The 16,616-nt window shown below is 46.7% G+C and overlaps 1 protein-coding gene across 1 annotated transcript in view; it reads left to right on the top strand.

Annotated features, from left to right (window-relative positions):
• Positions 1 to 16,616, top strand: part of LOC119103244 (alpha-2-macroglobulin) — a 59,179-nt gene that overhangs the window by 24,686 nt on the left and 17,877 nt on the right. The window contains exons 7-14 of the mRNA XM_037226685.1: positions 76 to 181; positions 6,311 to 6,532; positions 8,458 to 8,558; positions 9,906 to 10,011; positions 11,931 to 12,188; positions 12,622 to 12,751; positions 13,248 to 13,472; positions 16,314 to 16,451. Coding sequence (XP_037082580.1) covers positions 76 to 181; positions 6,311 to 6,532; positions 8,458 to 8,558; positions 9,906 to 10,011; positions 11,931 to 12,188; positions 12,622 to 12,751; positions 13,248 to 13,472; positions 16,314 to 16,451 — 1,286 coding nt within the window. The remainder of the gene's footprint in view (positions 1 to 75; positions 182 to 6,310; positions 6,533 to 8,457; positions 8,559 to 9,905; positions 10,012 to 11,930; positions 12,189 to 12,621; positions 12,752 to 13,247; positions 13,473 to 16,313; positions 16,452 to 16,616) is intronic.

The raw sequence follows: 16,616 nt of genomic DNA, 5'->3' as shown, positions 1-16,616 counted from the left end.
GGTCCATGAACTGCAAGTGCCTTTCAGAAGTTGTGCACTTTAGGTTCGATGTAAAACTACTGCAGTCAATTTTAGGTACACCTACGACAAGCCGGTGCAAGGAAAGGCAACCATTCGTGTCACAACTGACGGGTATGCCTGGTGGCATTACTTCCCAAGCACGCATATCCAAGAAAAACACGTAAGTACAAGTGTGCACCTAGCACTAAATGTGAACTGAGGGATAACCTTCAAAGACCCTCCTTTATCACCTCCTTAAACTCTTGGTGTTAAAGTGGCTTAGTTGAAATCTATCTTGCTCAAAATTGATAATTTACGTGAATCTGGCAGTTCAGACCGTGGGTGTCGATTTCTCAAAATACTGGGGGGGGGGGGGGAGCAGAGTCTTAGAAGTCGTCATCAAGGGACAGGTACGAAAACCTTCTCGGATAAAGTCGGCGTATGCTCTGGTTTTTGGCTATCCATAAAACGCACATATGCATATATATATATATATATATATATATATATATATATATATATATATATATATATATATATGGATGGGTGGGTGGCTCTTTTAAGTCTTCTTCCAATGCCTGGAAGAGCTTTCTCAGCCTTCTCACCTGTTGTTGCACCCCTCGACGTGAGATTAGGCCCGATCAGTTAAAATCCATCCTGCTCGAAATTGACAATTTGCGCAAATCTGGCATTCAGGCCGTGGGTGTCAATTTCTCAAGGTTCTTGGGACGGGGGGGGGGCAGAGTTTTAAAAGTCGACATGAAGGGACAGGTGCGAAAACCTTCCCGGGCAAAGTCGGCGTACGCTCTGGTTTCTGGCTATCCAAAAAAATGCACATACGTACATATACATACATAAATATAAACATATATGTGTATATGTATGAATATGCATATACATACATACATACATATATATATATATATATATATATATATATATATATATATATATATATATATATATGGATTCAAACTACACTTACCACATCTTTTTAACCTTCTACGCGAAGCCACATCAATCACGTATGCAAGTCTGGCAGTTCGCATCAGTTTCGTATAAAGGCACTTGTTTTGTGGAGCTCAAAGGGCGCAGTTGCATCTCGCTCTTGTGAACTGAAAGTAAAATATGCATGCAATTTACCATTCCCTGTCTTAAACTTTTTGTGTGGATTCTGATGCATTCACGAAAATATTGTTCACAATATGTCCGGCGTTGTGTACCGTGTACATGAAGCCCCTCGACATTTAAAAAAGAAAATCATTGATAAGCCATATACATTTCACTTTACATCAAACAAAGCGTAGGCACTCCTCCAGGCATAACTCCAGAAAATGGTTCTCTACCTTTCCCCACAACGCTTAGAGACGTGTTCTCTTCTTCATAATGCCTTTCCCCGCTCGCTTCATCTCACGCGACTGCGAGCCAGCTGTAATTCAGGGAGACACTGTTCCAAGCTGGTGTGCCACTGAAGGAAAGCCACTCTAACCCGCTTCAGCTCGAATGTATGGCGAATGAAACGACCATAATGTTAATGCCGCCTGCAAGCAAGTTGTAAAGGCGTTGCTAATTGGGCTGACTCTGAGATGTCAGTGACCAGGGGCGTCTTGGAATCTTCAACCTCTGCTCAGAATCGAGTTGTAAAAGACTGACATAACATGTCTTTGACCACGCGAGGTCTCAAATTTTAAAACAAAAACCCTGAGGCCCGGCGTTGCAGTCTCCGTAGGCCCCGCGGCGTCGGTCTCTGCCTATATTGGGCGGCAGCCGGTGAGCGGACGAAAACGGCATTGTATCTGAAAGAAGTACTTTTGAACGCCTTAAGATGCCAATTCGTACTTTCAGAAGGTAATTTGGAAGCAGGTTTCACCTGTGCAACTTATATATTTTTGGGAGGATCGTATGAGCATCCCCAGAACTGCAAATCGGTGACGGAATTTGATGGAGGAATGAGACAAGTAAACATAGAACCGCTTTTTCTTGTTCCTTAAGCTTGTTTATCAGCTCAGAAGACATTCTCAACACTTGACATGTGAAACTGACGCCCTGGTCTGATCTTTTGAACGGTACAAATTCATTTTGAAAGACTTTCGGCAGCATCATTTCACAACGACCGTTCTCGCGCGTCAGGTGCCCGCCATCCGGTTTGGTCTACTAACACCGCTCGGCAACATGGAAACTGCAACTGTGGCCAGCAGTTTTCTCTCTTCTAGTACTGCGAGTACGCAAGCTCAGAGTTCTTTTTAAAATTGTTCCACATGTTTTCTCGGATCGAGGATGCACGCAGGGGTAAGACGCTCTAGAATAGGATGTGGGCTGAGCCAACAAAGCTGACCTAACATACGCTAAAATTCTAATTTTTATCTGGACATCGGCCAGTTTGATTTCCGGCCCTAATACCAAGATTAAGCTGAAAGAAATATTTGATCGGTTCCAGCGTTTTTATGTTGTTGATGTCTGATGTCTCTTGATGCGTTTAGCGTCTACTATACCGGCAGTTTAGACACCAGCTGTATTTCATTGGTCCAGTGTATCCTTTTTCGCTTATGTGCATTGGGGGTGATTGGTTCAGCATAGTATTGAAGGGGATTAAAGGCAATGTTTGCCATTTGTATGGGGGTTTTGACCCGAAAGAGCAATTTTGAAGATCATTTGGTGCAGTTCACAGTCCTTACCTTCTTAAAGGGAATGCTCCAAAGTTGAGATATTGAAGCATGCATCAGATATGATGAAATAGGCTCACTTATAGTAATATGTATACTATTAAGTGAGAAGGACTGCTTTAGACATCACAATTTCTCTGTCCAGTAAATATACTCCTCAATGCGTCATTGTTACTCCTTTTAAAGGCAATGTTTAACGTTTGAAGATATTTGAGGAGGCATGGGATGTAATGAAATCAAGCTCAGCCATGACTGTTAGTGTATCTTTAAGAAGAAAAAACTGCTCTAGACAACACCATTTTTGTCCTGTTTAGTAAATATGCTCGACATGTCATTGTTTAAATATGTCTTTTTACGTTGCACAGCGTTGATTGAGACCCCATTGACGGTCGTTGCCGTGGAAATCATGCTCACGAACGCCAAATATGAACGACTCGAACATTATATATTTTTTGGCCTTGATCGCCGCATGGGTTATGGAATAGCAGGATTTAAATAACGTTGTTATGACGTCATGAATGCGACGTTGACATTGAAATGCTTTGCCCGAAATAGTCTCTCCATCCTCGCGAGCGTGCAGCTCAGAAACTAGGGGGCTCAACTTTTAAGATGGGCAGGGCTGTAAACTGCACAAAACGCTCTTTAAAATGAGCGTTTTAGTTCAAAACGTGACAAAAATGTTTAACAGTCCCTTCAAGGTTTTAAACCTTCAAGTGTGTGAGATACACGCCCGTCCGAAGATGTGGAGACTGTTTTGTGCATATTTCCTCAAGGCCATTCAGGCATGCATGCAGGCAACAATAACATCATTCAAATTTTGCCATCATCACAGGTCTTGATACGTTTAAGGCTGATAACAATATTTTTGTAGAACCATCCAGATCTGACGTCCAGGAGCACGATTTACAGTTCTGACAGACGTCAGTGTGCTCCCATTCAGTAATGAGCAAGCTGTGCCAGTTCCAACCATGAGTCGCGTTCTTTGCTGCGTAATGTAAGAAATTATGCATGGTCGCTGGCTATTACGGAAATGATGTTTCTGATTGAATAACTCGAGAATGGCGCCATAACCAAGTATGTAAACGCAAGTATACGTTTTAAAACTCTCGTGTAACTGTGCAGAAACGCTACGAGGGAGGCCCAAAACATGAGCGCATAACCATATTTGGCTTAGCGAGCACTTTCCGCTCCGCTACTGCCGTCTTTTGGCGGATTGGAGTTCTTTATGTGAGTGCTAGAGTGGCAATCTCGCCCAGCTACTTGGCACTATCTCAACGTCATGCAAACTTTCCATGACGTAATCAAATAATTACGCATAGAGAAGCATATCTACGAAAGCGAGAAATGTTGTCATCTACAGCAGTCTTGTTCACTTAAAAGCATGTCAATAGGTTTAAGTGAGCTGATTGCATCATATCTGATGCTTGCTTCAATATTTTGAGATGTGGAACATTCCCTTAAAATCAGCATTGTGGCCAGGGTGGCTCAAGAAATCCGAAATGACACTAATGTGATACCCTGGATGAACGTCCTTTTCATCTTTGACATTCATTTTTGACCCCATTTTGATCATCCTTACTTAATGCTTATACAACCCTTACATTTGTACGCGCAGGAATCCCAGAGGATAGGACCCTAAGTGCACTTAAGGGTCGTTAAGGGTCGTTAAGGGTCGTCCAACTCTCATTGAACGTTATCATATCCACTTTTACTGACAGACCTCCCCAACAAAAGGCTCTCTAGCATTCTGTTTCTAATCTCTATTCCTGTCCATCAAATGTTGCCGTGCCCGACTTGGGGCCTATTGCGAACATGGGACCATCTGTCAGACACTGTGGTCTCCTGACCGACACGACATATTGTTACAAGGGTCCCGCTCCCGACCAAGGCGACTCGCCGCCACCGGACTTGTCTTTACTTGGTAAATGGGCCCCAGCGCTTAGACCAACATGAGGCCGACTGTTGGCTGTTGTTAGTCTCGGACCGAAATAGACGCCCGTATTGTCCTTGGGTGTCCCCAAACGGTGTAAGGGGTTTTCCGACGGACATTTGAGGGTCCGTGATAATGCCATAAATGGACCTGCCCTACAGACCGGTGTCCTTAATGTGACCCACAGCCAGCCACTCGTACCTTCTAATCCGGCACTTGATCGAAGGCCCCTCTGCGAGGCTCCTTCGAACATTGCCCTAGGCCGGTTCTGGATTCCTTACCATACATGACCTTTATTATGCACTGTGTTCTCAAGATCGACACAGTGGCCCCGACCGATGTAAGTCGCAGGCCCTGGTCTTGTCCCTGCTTGGGAAATGCGCGCTGAATTTCAGACCTGACGCTTGAGTAAGTTGGTGGCGAACCCGTCACGTATCACGGTCGTTAAGCCTACACCAAAGGGGCGCATTTTCGCAAAATAGACTGGGGAGCTGAGCGGGGAAACCCTAGCCTTAAATACACAAAAATTGGTTTCGCCCCAGGTTTGACCTACTTTCCTCTCGCCGTAATGGAGTTGGGTTTATACCCAATTGAATAAAAACATACAGCACTGGCGTAATACGTTTTTTCGCTTTACCTCGGTAGCAGATATTCTCGTTGGATGCCATTAACATTTTGTTCAGCAGCGATCACCGAAATCACGCTTCGGTAATTGATGCAGGGCCGACGTTACGTGGCTGCAGACGTTGTTGGGGCATTTACGGCTTTCGGAGTAAATAGAGTAAGCTGGCGTGCGCGACCATTAAAGGCTGCCTCGGAAATCCCCGGCTGGTAGCCGTAAGGCGGGCTGCGGGCTGCAACACAACACTCGTGTTAAGCGTGTTTGACAGGGCTGGCGCTGTTTTGGAGGTTATTTGGAGGTTAAATGGAGGTCAGCGTGTTTTAGTGGTTCTTTTGCTGCTGCCGGCTAAAAATTTGCCCACAATTCTCTCTGCCAACATTTGACCGGTGTGTTGTAATTTCCAGTAACACATGGTATTGTATCGACAAAAGAACGTAACTTTCTGCAGCCAGACATTTTCCTTGCTCTTTTTGCGTGTAAAACAGATAGCTTCTACTAAAATTCAGGTAATTTTGATTCCGCATTTGCGATCGCCTGCCAGTGCTTTGGCTGCAGAAGGTGGGGCGGGGCAAACTCACCTGCAAAGGGGGGGGGGGGGGAATCGGACAGCGAGGGGCAGTAGCGCACCGAGGATGATACAAATGGATACCTGTGTCTCAGACTAATCAGAAAGTTTAGAAATGCCATCTTTCCATCATTTTTAGGCAGGGCATGCTGATCATGTGTTTGAAAAAATCCCATTTTCGCTGACAAGCACGTAACCAATGAGCTTTTTCAGCGTTAGCTATCAGTGTTCTTCAACTTCAGAAATCAGAGCTTTTAACCGTTAGCAGTGTTTTTCAACGTTAGGAATCCATTTTTTTTTCGAAACGGCTGGTACCTTACGCTGCTAAATGAATTCATAACGTGGTACTTCTTATTTGTTTCTGTTATAGTGCCGGAGGATATGCATGGATGCCACAATATGCACAGCATACCTGCACTGCCATATAGTCTCCGTTTGTCGCCTGTCGAAACCGCGACGCAGGCGGAAACGTCCCCCAGACGGCCGCCGGCTGGCGCGGCTCCGTCTGAACACAGTGCACAATTCGGCAGACCTCCGGGGACGACTGCGTCGTGTTCCACGTCAGGAGCGGAGATCTCAGCTTCGGATTCAAATCCCGGAGTTTGGAGGTCACCGCCGAACTCACAGAGGACGGCACTGACGTCACGATTAACAGCACCAAAACGTTCACCGTTGAGTACCAGAAGCTGAAGCTGGACACTGAAAACCAGAGAAGCAAATATTTCAAGCCAGGACTTCCCTTCGCCGATCAGGTACGTGCCAAACGAGCTAAGCGCCAATTTGTTGGAAGGCATCGGGGTCGTGGCGTAAAGGAGGTGTGGATTCTCGCTGATTTGTGTTTGGGAGAAATGCAAAGAGGCATCATCCGCGTGGAAAATGGCATTTCTGTATTTTGCCTGAAGGCAGCGAGCAGAGATAGATTTGACTTTGAAGGACTTGCGCCGACGCGAACAATTGGTCCCGGTCGCTAAGCTTCTAGCTGAGACAAGCCATGAAAATGTCAGAGGTGACGCATTTAGTTTTGTGTTTCGGAAGACAGGGATGCTGGATGTTGATAAACAAAGATTGGAGATGATCAATTACACAAACGTTACGGTCTCATTCCCGTTCAATGCTCATTGACGTCGGTGCGTGAGATATAACACCTGAATTTAGGTTGCGTCTTTGTGTGCCCGCGTAGTTTCTTAGAAAGGATTTCGTTGTCGGTGAGATGAGAGCAAATTCTGTTGAAGACCAGGTTCTTCGGAATTTGGAATGAGCATGAGAAAAATGGTCAGTCAGAAATAGTATTTTGATGTTTGCTCTTAAAATGCTTTTCGTTTACATTTCTCCTAACATCCCCTCTGTTTTCAAACGCAGCGTGCTCGTAACTTGCAAATGCCTGATTGATTACCATGGGACTGCTTGCAGAATTGCGCTATTGTTGCTTTCATCTGGTTCTGAGGTGGGGACCCCTGAACCTTGCATTACATTCGGACACGGCATGGTGATCAGATACCGCAAGTGTATCAATGCTGACGTGAAGCACGTTGGGTCTCCTGCTAACCACAAGTATTTCAGCGGCCAACATGGGATCTGGCGACTTTACGCTGGGTCAGTTCCTCCCCTCCTGGAGATTGCGTAGATTAACGTACGCTGGACACCGCAGCAGCGAAACTCTCATGCGCACAAATGCACCAGCCTGGAGGAATCCTGCTAAGCGTGCTGCACCATCCATAGATAACAGACCTTGTCTGTCGGTATGCCATGTATGTGTGTCCTGGTGCTCTGCTGCCGAGTGGCTGCGTCAAGTGTAACTGGAGGTGCCTGGCTCTATTTCTAACTCTGTTGTGTCAAGTGTAGCTAGAGATGCTTGGCTCCGTTTCTTACTCCGCTGTGTCAAGTGTAGCTGAAGGTGCTTGGCCCGTTCCCTAACATAGCTGTGTCAAGTGAAGCTGGGGGTGCTTGGCTCCGTTTCTTACTCTGTTGTGTCAAGTGTAGCTATAGGGGCTTGGCTTCTTCTCTAACATAGCTGTGTCAAGTGTAGCTGGATGTGCTTGGCTCCGTCTCTAACTCAGCTGTGACGAGTGTAGCTAGAGGTGCATGGCCTCGTTTCTAAGTTAGCTGCGTCAAGTGTAGCTGAAGGTGCCTGGCTTCGTCACTAACTCAGCCGTGTCAACTGTAGCTGGAGATGCTTGACTCCGTTTCTAACTCAGCTGCGTCAAGTGCAGCAGGCGGCGCTTGGCTCCGTCTCTAACATCGCTGCGTCAAGTGTAGCTGGAGTTGCTTAGCTCCATCTCTAACTCAGCTGTGTTGAGTGTAGCTGGAGGTGCTTGGCTCCGTCTTTAACTCAGCTGTGTCGAGTGTAGCTGGAGGTGCTTGGCTCCGTCTTTACCTCAGCTGTGACGAGTATAGCTGGAGGTGCTTGGCTCCGTCTTTAACTCAGCTGTGTCGAGTGTAGCTGGAGGTGCTTGGCTCCGTCCTTAACTGAGCTGTGTCGAGTGTAGCTGGAGGTGCTTGGCTCCGTCTTTAACTCAGCTGTGGCAAGTGTAGCTGGAGGTGCTTGGCTCCGTCTTTAACTCAGCTGTGTCGAGTGTAGCTGGAGGTGCTTGGCTCCGTCTTTAACTCAGCTGTGTCGAGTGTAGCTGGAGGTGCTTGGCTCCGTCTTTAACTCAGCTGTGTCCGCCGCCACGTTCAGATCACGGTACGCCACCCGGACAACACACCAGCTCCCGGTGAGCTGGTCCGGCTGTGTTTTGAGACCCACCGGACGACGACAGACCTCGGAATCACCATCAAGTGAGTGTCTTCGGTCTTTGTTCTCACCCAATTTTATGAGATTGACCAGCAGAAATGCACTGGTGCTTTAACATTATGAGTTCTTGTGCTGAAAATAACCGAGCTTCGACGTCCCAAGAAGAGCTTGGCATGTGCCAATGGGCTGACGCAAAGCCAGGATCGTAGCTAGCTTGAAACCTGGCCGTCGCTGAAATAATAGTTATCTATGTAAATGCCAGACATGAGAAAGTAAACTGGCTAACCCCCGATCTTTGTGAAATTTGAGCTGACCGGCAGTTCTGGTCATGGGCATATTCTGATATACAGATTATAGACAATATAATTAAACACGCGCTTGGGTGGGGATAATCTAACTCCTCCCCCGAAGGTTCTTTCCAGAATGACCTCCAAACCGCGCTGCTTAGCTTTGCTTCACTGCGTCTAGCTGTGGACAATCCAATAGCCGACAGTTTGTGATTATGGAATTAATGTATCATGTAAGGTCGTTGACCTCTGACAGTTTAAATTCAAGCCATTTGTGTCAGCGGAGGCAACTCCTAGTGAATTGTTATCAACTATGTATTGTATGCGATAGCGGACTGTTAACGAAACCCATACATCCTTGAGATGGTTTCTTGGACAATTATAAATATTATTTAAGATCTTGACAAATTTCAATGACCATGTGTCAGGTTCGAATGATGTTACAGCTGTTTACGGAGCTTTTGAGCCGAGCTTGAGAGCTTGCTATTTTGTCAAAGTAATTTTCACGCTTATTCTGAATTTCTTGCTTACAGAGACACCAGCAAACCTCTTATCTGTACCTCATAAAGACAGATATCACTGGGCTAAAATGGTCCCCATCGACCTACTGTTGTTAATAGCACGCCTTTCGGCGTAGTACTTGCTGCTTTTTAACCTTCAAGACCCACAACTTCGTATGTAGTTGGTGGCCGTGGCTTTCTGAAGGTCAAATAAAGTTACTGACCTGAAATCAACACCAGGCACCTTTGCTTAAGAAATGAATCTAGGTTAAAGGTAGCTTCTTGAGAATGTCTGTAGGCACTTGTGACGCCGAGCTGGTGTTTAAATTTATTTGAAATCTCTGACCCAAAAGTTATGACCCTAAAACCCAACACGAGTGAGTTCACATATTGGTCTACCTATCCCTACTGTATATTTAATATCCATAGATTACTTGCTCTTGGAGATGTCAAGGGTTATCCTGACACCTTCCGCGACCCCAAGCGCGTCGCTGTCATTGGCCACCCGGACGCATGTTAAACGAGTGTAGTCCCCAATGACTGGGAACTTCCCAGTAACTTGGGAAGCGATGCTCTCTAACTCTGCACGACTGTACTTTTGGAGGTCTTCTGCCGATCCGGTCTGTCTGAACGTCACGTCTGACAGCAAAGGTGTGGTCGCGTTCACTCTGCCACCTCAAGATCAGAAAATCGAAGACATATCTATTCAGGTATTTGATAAAACGCTTAAAAATGGTGGCGTTTGTTGTGATAGCAAACGGCAAGAAACTCGGGTTAGCGAGTCTGGGGCTCCGTTTTTGTATCAACATCAGCAATGGGGACTTACGCGCTCGCTGGCCCCGGCGGCGCTTGCCCCTCCCTTATACTATTCATTACATCAATATCTTCGTTACTACATGCTAACACTAGACAACCTGATACAGACACATAAATATAAGTATATCGCGTACGCGCGTTCATGTTTTTATACCATGAGACAAATGTTGTGTGCGTGCGTTGCGCTAACCTAAGTGTTTAATGAAAAGGCATGTGAAGAGTTGGGTAAAAGGGTATAACATGTGCGTGGGTGGTCTAGCTCTCGCAACGTTTCTACTCTTCTGTTTGGTTTCACGCAGTAGACCAGTGAAAGCTGAACGTTCTATGAAGAGAACAGAAACGGCGGGAGAGAGGGAGTGTGTTTGCGAGCGTGCGTGCATGCGTGTGTGCGTGCGCGCGCGCGTGGTATTTGTGTGCGTGTGTGTGTGTGCGCGTGCGCGTGTCCGAGTACGTGTGCGTGTTCTTGTGCGTGTCTGCAAGGGCGTGTGCCTGTACGCGTGCGTGTGCGTGTGCGTGTGCGTGTGCATGTGTGGATGTGGTTTATTTTGCGCGCTGAGGAAGACGATTTCGTCTATTTCATCCTCCTTACTTAGTTGTGACTGACAATGCCCTTCAGGTGTCCATAAGTTAGCATAGTGGAAAGGTATCAGATTTGTAATCGATGCACATTGTCATAGCCTATTCATGTTCCAACGATTACGTAGCTTAATACACGCCCAGGTGGCCGGTTAAATGCACTTCGCTCGGATGGGAAGCCAAACTGACGCCTTGTGATATCAAGTACTAAAGAAAATAGAAGCACATAGCTCACAACTCACAACTCACAGATTGAGTTGGGTGGTATACGGACTCATTTGTGTCAACAGTTGATGTCCATATCAACATAGGTCATGACATCGTGTGAAATAGGGTCAAAGAGTATCAAAAAGGAGACTGATGTCCAAACTACCCCTAGATCTCCTCATGTAACCGCCTTAAACCTAAATTCCGGTTCTAAACAAAAGGTCACTGGTGATCATTTTAGTTCGGTGACCTTGTTTGACCTTCTGATGATGGGGATAGAAAATAAAGAAGATTAGTTTGATTCTGAACTTGAATTCGCTTTAAGGATTACGCTAGGCGGTACGTTCCAAAAACAAAAAGGATAGACCTGGGTCATTCAAGGCCAGCGACCCACTACATATAATAAGTCTATAACATATGTCTGCTGCGGTCCCTGTGTTTAAGAAATTTGAGATATACATCAGAAGCCTTTCAATAAGAAGGTTTTTTATTAAAGAGTATGTTGGTTTGACCTCGGTCTGGAATTCGCACCTGACCCTAGGGCAATGAACTTTGTCACTTTCCAAAATTCAATTGATTTATCACCTAAGAAGCTAACTTAGAAATGCATGGCTTCTTCTAATACTGCCTTGTCGCATCAGACTGAACGATCCTCTAGCTGTCCTTGTTGACGGCTTCGGTGTGATTTTGACCTCCATAGGTCAACGACGTTACAAGGGGCATCTAATTTGGTGAGCTAACAGATCCGCTATTCAATTGCTTACGACTACGCAAACTTAAATGCGGCATTGCGGTGCCGTTAGCCACTTGCTTTGCAATAACTTTTGGGAGAGAGGGCAAATTGACCCCCACCCGAAAGCGGAGTAAAGGCGGTACCATTCCCATGCCGGCGACGTGAAGTCGGAAAAAACTTAATCACTGCGAGAGCGACATTCCAATGACCGTTTACGCGTGGGCAACCACCCAGCTACCCGCGCTCACCGCGCGGGCAAACTTCCGTGGAATGTCAGCCCGGTTACTTTCGCTGCAGGCCACGATACCGCGCCTATCCGAGACCAGGTACCCGTACGGCGGAAGCAGTTGGTCTTTCGCCCGGCGCTATTGGTACCCATCAACATGGATGAGATCGCCCAGACTCAAGTACAACGTTGAGGGCTGGTCTTCTGAGTCAGGAGCCTTTGTGCAGCTGCTTCGGCTGCCCCGCAAGGAGTTCACGTGCGGCACTGAGGCCCGCATTGACGTCTTCTTCACGACCCGTCTGGGATCGCAGTTCGAGCTGTTTTACCAGGTGAGCTACATCGAGAGTGTATTGTACAGACAACATTCAAAAGCTGCAAATGAAGAAGTCATGCTGCGCGGGAGGTAAAATAAGGCACTTCCCTTGTAGATCTCTGAATGTAAAATGTCTTGATGCGATTCAGACTCGGACCTGGCTTTGGACCGACTCAGATTCAGAATCTGATTGATTCTGCCAGTCTGACTGATTCAGGCTGACTTTGGATATCGTGCTCTTGATATTGGCAACAGATACAAATGTTTTGACACCAGACGTCGTTATTTACTTGCGCTAATAGAAGCTATGCTATATAAGAAGACAGGGATGTACCCCTGCCACCGTTTGAAAATGTGCCTATAGCGGTCATGCTGTTGTAACTCGTGAAGCGGAACCGAGGAATGCAGTCGGAGAAGCGTGTTGACCTTGTGTTCACCGGGCGCGTCAGGTCATGGCCAACAGCGACATCTTGCTGGCGGACTTAGTGCCGGTGACGTTTTCCGAGGCGGTCGACGCCTCTGCACTGCAGGAGGGCAGGGTCGTTAACCTGCCCACGGTGTCCGGGTCACATCCCGTCGGTGAGTGAGGCGTCACCGGCTGGTGCGGCTGGGTCGCCTAATCAGCGTCACGATAGACGGAGCGGTTGAAGATATGTCCCTGGCACTGGGCGGTTTGTGGTGCAGAGCGTGTAGCTTAGGAGCTGGCCTGAGTTGAGTATCTTGTTGATGCACGATTTTGCTGCACTCGCGGTGGAAATCGCTCTGTGCCGTTGCAGCGTCACGCACTGCGTCCAACACAGTCAAGCACCGCCGCATATGAAGCGCCTGGCCCAGAACAGTACACAGTACATAACGGACATTATAGCTGAAGGAGTGGCGATGACACCACGCAGCTGATCATGCCGTGCATGACTGAGGAGTGAGAAAACTATGCCCATCTTGGAGCTTGCATGTGTCTGTACCAAGATGTCGGCCCCGTAACAGTTTGTCTGACATACTGTCATCAGCCCGCTGTTACCCATGTGACCGGCGAGCCACGGGCAGCAGAGAAACACCAACCGGTCTGCGTCAACAGGTCAGGTGGCGCTCGCGATCCCAGTGACGTCATCCATGTCCTCGGGCTTCCATGTTCTGGTCTACATGGTGATTGATGGCGAGGTGATCGCGGACAGCCAGTCATATGCTGCGGAGCGCTGTCTGGACAACCAGGTGTCGCTGAGCTGGTCGCCTGACCGCGTCCAGCCGCGGGACACCGTGCATCTGACGGTCACGGCAGCTCCCCGCTCACTTTGTGGACTCGGTGAGTGGTGGGTACTCTCCGTCCACGGAGCGATAGCTTTCGTACAGTGAGTGGTAAGTGCACTCCACCCATGGGAAGACAGTCAGCTCTCAGCGAGTTGTGGGTATTCTCCGTCCACGGGTTGACAATCTTCTTGCAGTAAGTGGTGGGTACACTCCGTCCATAAAGTGACAGGCGGTCTTGGGGGGGGGGAGGGGAGGGGGAACTCTCCGTTTAGGGCGTGATAGTCGGTTCTTGGTGAGTGGTGGACACGCACCATCCACGGGATAATTTATCGTCTGCGTCCGCCCTTGTCCCCCTTCTCAACATTTGTCTTGGCCAATACTTTACTTAAAGCCAAGCCCATCAACGGCTGGCTGCTTTCAGTGTGCATTGCGTGCTTACGTCATTGGAGTGATCGTGCAAAGTCCGAAACTACTTCAGTCCCAGCATCTGCGAAGTTTCCGTCTTCTTTGTTATGTTGTGTCACTGCTATAGTGCGTGCCGTTCCATGAGAGGTTATGTAGTGACTACGGCATTTTCTAAGTGCATTTGCGAGGGACATGATGCATTTATATAAGACAGCCCTGTTGGCCTTGTTCCTGGTTGAATTATTAGAAAGGGGAGATAACACAAATTAGAAGTAAATTCAAAATTGCCTGCCGATCCCCCTCGATACTTGCTTTTCTTCAAACAGCCAGCCACAGCTGTTTTTAACCTAAGAATTTTGTTAGGATCGGCAGGCGACTTCCAATTTTACTACTGGTATTCCTTTCGGTCAAGTCTTATAGCCGAAATATAAATACATCTGTCTCTCCTTTCTCCTGGTTAACCTAGAGGAATAAGGCAAAAAGTACTGTTGTATCGTTACGTAATGATATTTGTCATGCCTGCAAACGTGTGTGTACTTCGCGGCGAAGCGTGTCACCCCGCTTTTGTGCGATGTGTATGAGGACCCCGCCATCAAGTCGGAGGATAAGGTCATGCAACAGCGCAAGTGCTCCAGGCATCAGTGGCTCCACATGTATGTGACCATTGACCATGCATGAAGTCATGATACAAATCACTTCACTGTCGTTGAGGCCAACTCTCGAGCTCGTCAACCAAGTGCAGTCTGCCAACCTTTTTGTAAGATCAAACACTAGAGTTTCGCTTTCTTTCTTTTTTGCGCGCGCATAGCTCCGTTGTACTGATCTGAACACACCATGCACCCTCCCTGCTTGTGCACGTTCGTTTGTGTACAGTGCTTTACATCAAAAATGATCATTATCATGTTCGCGTTACCACGTACCATGCGACTACCTACTTGTGTTTGTTATGAAAATTTCACGAGAGGTCGAATACCCCGAGTGTGAAGAACATTTCAGAGAGCTTAGCACGCGCTCACGTGGATTTACAACGTAATTTCCGAACAACGCGGTGTGCATCGCGGTGTTGCGCTAAATGTTGCAAAACTGTAATCAAACGAGTATTTGATAATTTGTTATACAAATATTAGACGCACTACGTGAGGTCGCTGATCTATTGCAGGTTAAAGTCTGGCGGTGATTATCAGCTGAGACAATTTCTAGGGAATCCTTCAATCTGATGAAACAACGGATTTTTAGCCGAAACATTGCATCTCTGATATAGCTTCTCTGGGCGATCAAACAGTCCTATTGAGAATTACAATAAATAACATTGACCTAGGGCCAAGTGTAGAGGTCAGACCGAGGTCAAAACCAACATATTTTTTACTTGAGGTTGTGCTCCATGTGGTAGCTTATGGTGCTCATTTCAAATTCATTAATGTTGGGGACCAGAACACACATCTTTCGTGGACTTCTTAAACGTCAGAGTACGTCACTGACCTAAAAGTACACCGGTCAACATCTTTTCAGGAGCAAACCACCTAGCTTGATCCTTGACGCATATTCAAATATAAAAACAAAGATAACATAGCGCTTAAGTTGTTCAGTGCATTCGCGAGGAATATTTTTTACTTAGATAAGACAAAAGTAATAGCCTGATTTTTCGGAGAAACACCAGGAGAATGGAGAAATAGACTGGTTTAATGTAAGATGGGATAACGTAATCAAACAATGTAATATGATACTAATATAATACCAATCTATTTCTCCATTCTCTAGGTTTTTCTCCGAGGAATAAGGCTATTGGTACTCACATAACATATGGCTTCGTTAACCATGACTTTAATGTTTCATAAGGTAACCGACCTTAAATGAACATCAGTGATAATTTTCTCAGAACGGTATTCAGGCTGGAGGCGGTTGCACGAGGAGGTCATGGCACACTTTAGACGCCAGTCTGCTGTTAGACTTTTTACCCCATTTGGCCCAAATGTCATGACCCAGGAACCTCAAATTTTGACAGCTGATAACAACTACGTGATTACAATCAGGTGATTTTGACTCGCATACCAGCCTACCCACCCTGTAGATATGGCAGTTGTAGCTTTTCAGGTGGTGAAGCCTTAGGGGTTACTTGCTCGCCCTCCAGCCACCGCCCAAGCGAAGGGCATTCAACCGGCCACCTGGGCGCGTGGTAATATGATTAGAAGTTCAGTCCCCTCATGGTGGATTATACCATTATGCGTCTTTTCTAGCGCAAAACAAAGTTCAGTACATACTGTTTCGGCGCAGATGCCATATGCCGACTGCAAACACTAGCAACATACTTAATATTTGTTTGGCTTTTTGTATGATTCGCGCCGTTAAAAAGCGACCGTTTCCTTTTCCTTTGTGCAAATTATGATCTCTCGCAAAAAGCATCGCGTTTCTTAGGGCTGAATAGTTGAATGCGTGATGAAATATATCGATAGGTGAATGTGTGGTGTTATATCACGATGAAATCCGTTTGTAGATGTGGTTGACAAATCGGTGAGCCTACTCGGCGATAAGAGCAAGATCACGCTGTCTGACATCTATGAGAGCCTTCGAGTTCTCACCTCGCGTGTTGGCATCAGTCAGATCAACGACGACGAGTACTGCAGGGCCAAACGTGAGTACAGTCAGTGCGGCTCAGGCATTTGCAACACCGCATAGGAGTGCACACTGTTTTTCGGGCAAGACGTGTGGCATTAGAGGGAATGATAAACATTTGAAGGCGTTGAAGCATGCATCACATGTGATGAAATAGGATCGCTTACAGCTATAGGTATGCTTG

The sequence above is a fragment of the Pollicipes pollicipes genome, unplaced genomic scaffold, assembly GCF_011947565.3.
Source record: "Pollicipes pollicipes isolate AB1234 unplaced genomic scaffold, Ppol_2.1 Scaffold_5724;HRSCAF=6776_pilon_pilon_pilon, whole genome shotgun sequence".
NCBI lineage: Eukaryota > Metazoa > Arthropoda > Thecostraca > Pollicipedomorpha > Pollicipedidae > Pollicipes > Pollicipes pollicipes.
The sequence above is the reverse complement of the archived record's forward strand: the minus strand, read 5'-3'. Positions and strand labels throughout refer to the sequence as shown.